Raw genomic sequence first — 10,180 nt, 5'->3', positions numbered from 1 at the left:
GATTTTCCTATTTTTAATTCATATATATTTGTAAGTCTCTATCCTGAACCAACGCAAGTTGAAAAACAAATGATGAAGACGCTTTCCTTTCAATTCCACGTTTCTATTTCCAGGTTTTTAAACTGGTAATTCCCTAAATTAGGTATCATGTGCAACACCAAATTAATTAACAGGGCGAATGAACGGTACCTTTGTTGTGTTCTGTCCTAGAAAAAGCACAGCAGAGCTGGGCACACACAGATCTCAAAGGAAAGGGTAGGGATTGACACACATTTCCAACTCAAGTGAAAAACTAGTCCCAACTGAATGGATTTTTCTGCTGCTGATGTATTAATGGGCAGCAGTCACAGCCTCTAGAAGTCAGTCCAGCATTTCCTGCTGTGTCCCAAAGAAAATCCCACATTTGAGGCCTACTTCTGATTTTGCTCATCATTCTGTGACAAGAGCACTTTGCTGAGCAAGTAGCTGAGAAATTGGGTTCATCTTCTCCTATGTTTCTCTGCACAGCTTCAAACAATGCACAATTCTAAGCTTGTAAGATTTACAGGACGCCATGGGAAATGGATGCATTGTCAGAACTTAGCAGGCAGTCAGACTGTGCTATTGACACACACATGTGGTTCCAAGTTTGTCTGACATGGTTTAAATTAGGAAGAAAAGCCTTAGGGTTATTAGATTTAGTGGCATAAATGGGACGTTCCATCCCAAGCAAACAGTGGATACATAAAATTTTAGAAAGATTTGCCCTATCCTGAGGTTTTGCTCCTTCTGTTTTCAGCCCCTGAGTTTCATACTTGTATTAAATGATGTGCTGACAGACACAGAAGCATCTTTGTTTAATTGGGAAGCCCAGGAGTCGTCACCAACAGGTACACACATTCTGTTTTTATTCACACATTTACTCACCACTTCTCTGCCCTCCTCCTCCAAAAAGGCCTCCAGAAGCAGAAAGCTGGGGCCGTGCACATAAAGAATTAAGGGGATTAGCAGCACCACCATGCTTGGGTTATGGCTTCAAAGCAAAACATTAGCTGCACCTACGTAAACGCCTCTGTTTAAGCGACTGGAAAGGAACCATTTCTCAGAAGTACAGGTGCACGACCGACTGCGGCTATTAGGGCTGAGAAAGGGCAGGAATTGCTTGGGAAGGGGGGGATTAAAAATGAAAAAAAAAATTTAAAATTAAAAAAAAAAAAGGAAGTAAAATAGAAGGAAAAGCCACGAAGGCGAGCAGGGATGTGTCCCCTCCCTCCCCCGCCCCGCGGGGCTCGGCCAGCGGCAGGTGGACGCTCCGCAGCTCCCGGCGCGGGGGACGGACCCGCAGCGCATCCACGAGAGATCCAACCGGGCGCAAAGCACCCCCGGGGAAGTCAAGGGGCTCGGGCCAGCCCGCTGCGGCAGCCGGGGGCCGACCCCGGGCCGTGCCGGTGCCGTCCCGCCCCGTCGGGGGCGGCGGGAGGGCGGCGCGGCGGGGGCCGCCCGCGGGCGCGTTACGCACGCAGTGATCTCAGCGGCGCGGGCGCGGCGGCAGCGCCGGGCTGGGGGCGGCACGGCCGGACCCCATAAAGGGCGGCGGCGAGCCCCGCTCCCGCACTCACCCCGCACGGCGGAGGCGGACGGGCCCGCGGCGCTCCGCTCCGCAAAGGACCGGAGGCTCCTCGGCGCCCTGGAAGTGCAGGCGGGACCGTCCCGGGGCTGCCGGAGACTCGCCGGAGCGTCCTCCCCGCCCGCCGCTGCTGCTGCTGCTGCAGCCCGGGAAGGCTGAGGAGGAGGAGGAGGCGGGCAGGAGAAGCGGCAGCCGGAGCAGGACAGAAGAGAGAGGGACGGAGCGAGGGGCAGCGCTGCCCTCGCACAGCCGCGCTCCCCGGCATCGCCGCCGCGCCCCGGCCATGGGGAAGCCGACGCCGCCTCTGCAGTGACCGCGGGACGCGGCTCCCGCGCGGTCCTCCGCCGGCAGAAAAGACTCAGACACCCCCCAAAACCTGAAAGCAAAAACCCACATCTTCCATATCCATTCCTATATAAAGTGAAATAAAGAGAGGAGAAGGGCTGCGCCGAGCGATGAGGAGCGGGGGGCGGCTGCCGGCGCTGGCGCCGGTGCTGGCGGCGCTGCTGGGGCTGTGCAGCGCCGAGCGCAGGGCGCTGGTGCTGCCGCGGCGCCTGGGCGCGCCCGGCGCCCGAGAGCGCTTCCGCCTGGAGGCCTTCGGGGAGCGCCTGACGCTGGAGCTGGAGCCCGACAGCAGCTTCCTGGCCCCGGACTTCACCCTGCAGTACCTGGGCGGGCCGCCGCCGCCGCCCGAGGACGACCTCTCCCGCTGCTTCTACTCCGGCACCGTGAACCGGGAGCCCGGCTCGGCGGCCGCGCTCAGCCTGTGCGCGGGGCTGCGCGGCGCCTTCTCGCTGCGGGGCCGCCAGTACCTCATCCAGCCCGCGCCCGGCACCGCGCACCGCCACGGGCCGCACCTCCTGCGCCTCCGCGGCGCCCCGCGGGCCGCCCCCGCCGCCCGCTGCGCCGTGGCCGAGGCGGGGGCCGGGGCGGAGGGGCCCGAGCCCGCCGAGCCCGCAGGTAGCGTGGGGGAGCCGCGCCGGCCTCCGCGGGGACGGGGAGGGCAAGGGCGGGGGTGTGGCGGGGATGCCCGGCCGCTGCTTGCCCCGCGTCCCACCCCGAGGTGCCCGCCTGCGTGCGGGGGTCGCACAAAGCAGGGGTGCGCATCTTGAGTGCCCGCGGGTTTGGGCTTCTAAACGGTGCTCTCTTGCTGTGCTCACCTGCGCTTTCCCTCCCTGTCTTTTTTGTTTTAACGCAGAAACGAGAAGCAGGAGGAAGAAGAGGTTCGTGTCCAGCCCCCGCTACGTGGAGACCATGCTGGTGGCCGACCAGTCCATGGCTGAGTTCCACGGCAGCGGGCTGAAGCACTACCTGCTGACCCTGCTCTCCGTGGCCGCCAAGCTGTACAAGCACCCCAGCATCCGCAACTCCATCAGCCTCGTGGTGGTGAAGATCATGGTCATCTACGAGGAGCGCAAGGGCCCGGACATCTCCTCCAACGCCGCCCTGACTCTGAGGAACTTCTGCAGCTGGCAGAAGCAGCACAACCCGCCCAGCGACCGGCACGCCGAGCACTACGACACGGCCATCCTCTTCACCAGGCAGGTGAGGACAGCGAGTCACATCCAGCCCCACGCCCACTGCTCCCTGCCCCCTCTGCCAGGAGACCTCCGAAAAAATGTCCAGAGACAGCCGTGTGTCGCCACAGCTGCGGAGAGGCAGGCTAAAAATTAGATGAGCTCCTTTTTGTTGTATTCTTTTTTTTTTTTTTTTTATTCTGTCTGCACCATGTCTGGTGAAGCTCACAGTTTGTGCACTGTCTTTGTAAACTCGCAGATTGTGCACTGTGTTCCTGCCCCATATATTTTTAGCAGATTTCAGATGGAAATTATGCATTTCATTTCTACGTGTAACCCTCGCCTATGTTCCAGAGACAGATTTTTGCCATCATACCCATTGAAGTGCTGAATATTTATGCTCTTTCCATAAGTAAAGGCAAACTGCCAGGGCTGGATGGCTCTTGCCAAGGTTAAGTCTCTGATCTGATTAATAATGAAACTGCCTTTTTTTACAGGACCTGTGCGGTGCCAAGACATGTGATACTCTTGGGATGGCTGATGTGGGAACAGTTTGTGATCTAAACCGCAGTTGCTCTATCATAGAAGACGATGGTTTGCAGGCTGCCTTCACAACAGCCCACGAATTAGGTACTTGAGACTTTGCAAAGGCATTCCCTGGGATTAATTGAAGCCAGCTTGATGCCGTAAAGCCCAGCCTGCACCTCCCCGGAGCAGTCGGGAGGAGGCAAAGCCCTGTCTTGGAGCAGGCTTGGACTCGGGAAAGCAAATCCGGCCTGCACAGCATTGTCTGCAAGAGCTGTGTGTGTGCCTGCAGAAAAAAAAAACCAAAAAACTTAAAAAGGGAGAGAAGATCCAGTGCCATCTGCTTGAAATCTGGGAGTGTTCAGCTTGGAGTTATTAATTACAGACCAGGCTATGCGCAGCTCTAGAGCAATATTTAAAATACTGTTGGTAAAGCGTAGCACAGACTTCCTAAAGTCACAGGCTTTGCTTTTCTCCTTTTCTCCAAGGCCACGTGTTTAACATGCCTCATGACGATGCAAAGCAGTGTGCTGGCATCAATGGAATGAGCCGGGATTTCCACATGATGGCATCCATGCTCTCCAACCTGGACCGCAGCCAGCCCTGGTCTCCATGCAGTGCCTACATGATTACAACATTTCTGGATAACGGTCATGGTAAGGTTATTAAGCTTTCCATTCATGCGGCATTTCAGCCCTTGTGCTTTACTGCTTTGCTTTTTTTATTTTTTTTTTTCTTTAAGGGTGTTTCTCCTTCAGTGCAGACTTAACCTTTTGCATGCTGTCGGTGAATTTAGAAGAGCAAATGCAGTTCCTTTTTAAAACTGACCCCGCAGCATCATCTGACTTGTTTTTTCCCTTTTCCTTTCAACTTTTCCAGGGGAGTGCTTGTTGGACAAGCCCCACAGGCCCATCCAGCTCCCTTCGGACCTGCCTGGCACGCTGTACGATGCCAACAGGCAGTGCCAGTTCACGTTTGGAGATGAGTCCAAGCACTGTCCTGACGCAGCCAGTACGTGCACGACTCTGTGGTGCACGGGCACCTCGGGAGGGCTGCTGGTGTGCCAAACCAAACACTTCCCCTGGGCAGACGGCACCAGCTGCGGGGAAGGGAAGTGGTGCATGAACGGCAAGTGTGTGAATAAGACTGAGAAGAAGCATTATGATGTAAGTAGTGAGAAAGAAATGGGTGCGCTTTTGGGTTTTGCAGAGCTGCAGCGGGAGGGATCTGCTAGGTGGGGTTGATTCACTGCTAATGAACAAAGCTAGGGCAGGGTTTTTAATGAGCTCGGGTGGGTAAAAATGAGCGTGATGATGGCTTTTGTGGTGTGGTTTTGTATGGATTTTCCTGTATTTAACCTGTGTCCTGCTTTTGTTGTCGTTCCAGACGCCAGTGCACGGGGGCTGGGGCTCCTGGGGGGCGTGGGGCGAGTGCTCCCGGAGCTGCGGCGGGGGAGTGCAGTATTCCTTCCGGGAATGCGACAACCCCGTCCCGAGGAACGGGGGCAAGTACTGCGAAGGGAAGAGGGTGCAGTACAGGTCCTGTAACATCGAGGACTGCCCCGACAACAACGGTAATTTTTCCCCGTTTTTGACAGCCGGGGTTGCTGTGCTGTGGAGGAAGAGCACGGACGGAGATGATCTCATGGCCACCTGTCTTTTCTCTGCCTGCAGGCAAAACGTTCAGGGAGGAACAGTGTGAAAAGCACAACGAGTTTTCCAAGTCTGCCTTTGGAAGTGGACCTGCAGTGGAGTGGACACCCAAGTTTGCTGGTGTGTCTCCAAAGGACAGATGCAAGCTGGTTTGCAGAGCCAAAGGAACAGGATACTTCTTTGTTCTACAGCCAAAGGTATTTCAAAACTGCACCTCTTCCAGCTGATCATGAGGGGGATTTTTATTTTCTCTATGCGAAGAGTCAAGCAGTGTAGAAATAAGAAATTAGCTTTTTCATATTTAAGCTGGATTATTCCTCCATGTACAGCAGGACCATTGCAAGCATGCTTTAAGTGTTTTGGCACAATCCTTCCACCTCCTCTACCCACTCCACTGGTTTCCTTCCCTCTCCTTCCACCAATCTGATTGCATTGAGATAGGTTTGGAAAACTCTGAGGGATCTTTGCCAGAACATTGGTGCTTTCTCATACTGGTTACTAACATGCTGACAGCTTAAAATAAACACGAGGAAAAATGTTCATCTTGCATAGCTACTTGAATTCGCTGTCATCAGATGGTGAGAGCCAGGAACTACCAGGGCGATGACACAGAGGGTTTTTGTGGAACAGCACTCCTAGAAATAAAGGATGTGCTGAACAGCATTAAAAGCAATGCTGGCAGTGTGCTTTGAGGACAGGGCTGCCTTCTAGTGACACTAGAAAGCAATGGGGCTTCTTTTGTGTGAGATCAGTAAACAGTAGCTTTTTATGGGGAGGTATTAATGAAAAGTGAGATTGTTTTCTCCTCTTACCATGGCATCATTTTGGCAAGTGAGAAGACTGCCTGTGGGCTGCTCTGCTTTTTAGTTTCCAAAGCCCTGAAAACAGCAGGTGCTGCGGGCTTTCCACCCATCCGTGTTTTGTGTCACGCAGTTTCAGAGCGCCGTGCGTGTTCTAACCAGGCTCCTTGTGTCCCCAAGGTGGTGGATGGCACCCCGTGCAGCCCCGACTCCACGTCCGTGTGCGTGCAGGGGCAGTGCGTGAAGGCGGGCTGCGACCGCACCATCGGCTCCAACAAGAAGTTCGACAAGTGCGGCATCTGCGGGGGCAACGGCTCCACCTGCAAGAAGGTGTCTGGCACCCTCGTTAGAGCCAAGTGAGTGTGGGGCTGCTGCTCACCTTGTCCTTGTGGGGGGAAGCTCACCTTGTCCTTGTGGGTGGGTTCGTCCATTAATGACAGGGCTGCTGCCTCACCTTGTCCTCGTGGGTGGGATTCGTCCATTATCCAGCTAAACGCCTTGACTTCAGACAAGGTTTAATCTTGGGCTGGGAGGCTTTTCCCCTTTCCCTGCGGAGGACTCAGTGTTTCTCTCTTCTCCCGGGGCAGACCTGGCTACCACGACGTGGTCACCATCCCGGCGGGGGCCACCAACATCGAGGTGAAGCAGCGGAACCACCGGGGCGCGAGGCACGACGGCAGCTTCCTGGCCATCAAAGCCGCCGACGGCACCTACATCCTCAACGGCGACTACACGCTGTCCACGCTGGAGCAGGACATCACCTACAAGGGCAGCGTGCTGCGCTACAGCGGCTCCTCGGCCGCCCTGGAGCGCATCCGCAGCTTCAGCCCGCTGAAGGAGCCGCTGACCATCCAGGTGCTGACGGTGGGGGACCTGCCGCAGCCCAAGATCAAGTTCACCTACTTCGTCAAGAAGCCGGCGCAGCCCGGCGCGGACAAAGCGGCGGCGGCGGTGGGCAGGAAGAAAGAATCCTTCAACGCCATCAGGGAGATCATCTCCTCGGAGTGGGTGATCGAGGAGTGGGGCGAGTGCTCCAAGTCGTGCGGCTCGGGCTGGCAGCGGCGCGCCGTGGAGTGCCGGGACCCGCGGGGCCGGCCGGCCGCCGACTGCGCCCGCGAGCTGAAGCCCAGCAACCTGCGGCCCTGCGCCGACGTGCCCTGCCCGCAGTGGCAGCTGGGGGACTGGTCCCCCTGCTCCAAGACGTGTGGGAAAGGCTTCAAGAAGAGGTTGTTGAAATGTGTCTCTTCCGACGGCGGCGTGCTGCCCCAAGAAAGCTGTGAGCCCTCCAAGAAACCCAAGCACCTGATAGACTTCTGCAACGCCACGGACTGCAGCTAGATAGGGCGGCTTGGGAGAAGCTAAAACGTTTTGTTTTTTATTATTATTATTATTTTATTTTATTTTTTTCCTTCAGACCAGTGCACTGAAAAACACAAAAGAGGGCTAGAGGCAGCACCTGTGTTTTCACGTGAAAAATTCACGGTGAAGATCCGTTGAGGTGGGACAGTGCAAACAGCTTGAATTGGCTTTGCATCCCAAAAATCCCCTGCCAGCTGAAAATTGGATGGGGTAGCAGACCCATGTCTTTCATTTCTCTTTAGCAGATAAAGCCCAGAGGCATCAGAATTGCCTTTTATAAAGTGTTTTATAAATTAAGCCAAATGCGAGCAGTGAGACACATTTCAGCAAGCATTTTGGGGTTCGGTTATTTCTCCCTTCTTTTGGATTTATCTTGTGGTACTGATCAAATCCCCACGTGTAGGAAGGGGAGGGAAAAAGATAGCTTAAAATAATTGGTCAGGGCTTACCTACCTCACAAAGGGCAAAAAACAAGATTGGAAAAGGAGCTTTAACTATGTCATTCATGGCTGCTATTGTTTCAGAGAATAGTTTTATATAAAAATAAAGCCATATTCTCTACCTGTCAAGAGTAATACCAAGAACAAATATCAACTCCACAAATCACTAGAATTTAATATTTCTTTTTAAAGTACCTTTATGTCATCCCAATGTGCCTGTCCATTTCTCTCAGCCACTCCAGTGCCATTGTGGTGACATGTGTAATCCAGAGGCTTGGAAAAGTGGAAATCTGAGTCTGAATAATTGCTCTTTGTGCCTTCTGCGTACCTTCCACTGGCTTTTCTGATTCCAGCTTGGTCCTGCCTTCCTGCCAAACAGATCCATGGAGCGTGTGAGCATTCCAGTCGTGCTTTCACACTCAAACCTTTGGCCTTACCCCAGCCAATGGATATTATTTGAGTTAAAAAGGAAAAAAAAAAAATAATCCCATTATGTATGGGAGTGTCCTCTGTGGCCTCTGCTGGGTTTTAGAGCTCAGCCACTGATCAGGTGGGAAGGCAAAGCTGAGGGATAGCAGGTCCATCCACAGCGAAACGCCAGCATTCACATCATTGAAGATTGTGCCAGTCCATAGACCATGAGAGAATATGGCTTTCCATATGTATATAGTAAAATATATTACTATAGATTTTATATACTTCATAAGTATTTTCTATTTCTCTCCCTTCTGGGAAGGGTTATAATTTGTAATAAATGCATATAATGAGCGTATTTATTTTTATACTTCTTGTCTAATGTGATCTTCTAAGTTATCGCTTTTTTAAAAGGACATATAACAAGGATAGAGTATTTATACAGTATAATATGTTACTAGAGGTAATAAATGAACCCTATAAATTTTGGAAATGGAGTGTCTTTATTTCACTGGACTAAAACCAGTCCATGGAGCAGAAAGAGCTTGGAATCTGAAGAAAATACTAAGCAAAAGGCAACTAATTACCTGTGTTAGTGAAGAGGTTTGGAAAACTCTCCCCATAATGTCACACACCACCTTAAAAGAGGTAATTTTGTGTTTTATTACTTAACCACTAACTCATCTATGCCAGAAAATGGAGTGCAACCATACTGATGCCACTGGCTGTAATAACAGCCTGGGGAGGGAGCAGTGCTGTCAGTCGTGTTCAGGACCAACAAAATATGTACAAAAGCAGCAGTTTTGCCTCACTCTGGTGGGAAAGGAGCAGCCAAAAGCCAGAACCATTCATGAGCAGTCAGAGGTTTCCCTCACCAACTCCCGCAGAATTTCCCTCTCTAATTTTCTCCTGTTGCTGCTTTTCCAAGAAGCACTGTGTGAACGAGCTGTTCTAACATGTTTTATGATGTTAAAATGGATACTAAACATCAAGAGCAGATTTTTGCTCCCTCATACCTGATCTCATCACCACTGCAGTCAAGAGAAAATCTTCTGTTGGGCTCCATCGGATTTTTGCCATGGAATTTGAGACATCAGTCATTTCTGGATACTTTTGGCTTTGTGTCATGTAAAAATCTATTAAAACTTCCTTTGCCAAAGTTTGGACTCTGTCTCTGCAGAAATAGTTCCTGTTTTGTTCTATGGATAAAGTCCTGGCCCCTCTGAATTTCAGAATTCTCATCACATCACACTTCATTGGGCTTTGCTTTGAAGCGCAGAAATGCTGGGGAATATTTTACTCCTAACATTATTCAGGAGGCAGCCAATCCCTTTCTGGTTTATAAACAGTTCTTTATAAATACAAGAAATAACAATTTATTTGTGTATATCGATATATATGTGCTTATATATTTCATTCACCATCTAGGTTAGAAAATAACTGGGAGTTTGAAGAGAAGAGTTATCCTGGAGCCTGCCAGGCTGATGAGATGGGAAATTGTGGTAGCTGTGCTGGCTGAGCACTGTAAATGGTGTAACTAGAAAATGTGGAGTAGCTCATTTCCTCTGGCACAGTTAAAATAATCATGTGATTTGGTGCTTGAAATTGTCCTAGCAGTAAATGGGAAAGCCCCTCAAAACTCACTGAAAAATCAACATCTCCAAACACTGGAGATGTTACAGGAAAAAGTGACACTTTTGCTTTTATCATTTTCACATCACAAGTGGGTCAGCAGATGCAAAGTGGTGTTAATTTGGTGAATTTTTTAGGACAAATCGGGATATTTTAGACAAAATATCTTCACCCACTATCTAAAGTAGGGAATGGAGAAGAAAATACAGAAGGAAAGACAGAAAAATTCAGAAAG

At 51.6% G+C, this 10,180-nt stretch overlaps 1 protein-coding gene across 1 annotated transcript; it reads left to right on the top strand.

Moving 5' to 3' along the window:
* Window positions 1-1,491: 1,491 nt before the first annotated feature.
* ADAMTS1 (ADAM metallopeptidase with thrombospondin type 1 motif 1) lies at window positions 1,492-9,472 on the top strand. Its single transcript, XM_041460442.1, has 9 exons — window positions 1,492-2,566; window positions 2,805-3,151; window positions 3,621-3,753; window positions 4,137-4,304; window positions 4,528-4,814; window positions 5,035-5,221; window positions 5,322-5,497; window positions 6,281-6,456; window positions 6,688-9,472. The coding sequence occupies exons 1-9, from the start codon at window positions 2,062-2,064 to the stop codon at window positions 7,436-7,438; spliced, it is 2,730 nt and encodes a 909-aa protein (XP_041316376.1). The 5' UTR covers window positions 1,492-2,061; the 3' UTR covers window positions 7,439-9,472.
* Window positions 9,473-10,180: the final 708 nt, after the last annotated feature.

This window comes from Pyrgilauda ruficollis, unplaced genomic scaffold (assembly GCF_017590135.1).
Source record: "Pyrgilauda ruficollis isolate IOZ18807 unplaced genomic scaffold, ASM1759013v1 scaffold143, whole genome shotgun sequence".
Classification (NCBI taxonomy): domain Eukaryota; kingdom Metazoa; phylum Chordata; class Aves; order Passeriformes; family Passeridae; genus Pyrgilauda; species Pyrgilauda ruficollis.
Note: the sequence above shows the minus strand (reverse complement) of the source record. Positions and strands in the feature narration are given on the sequence as shown.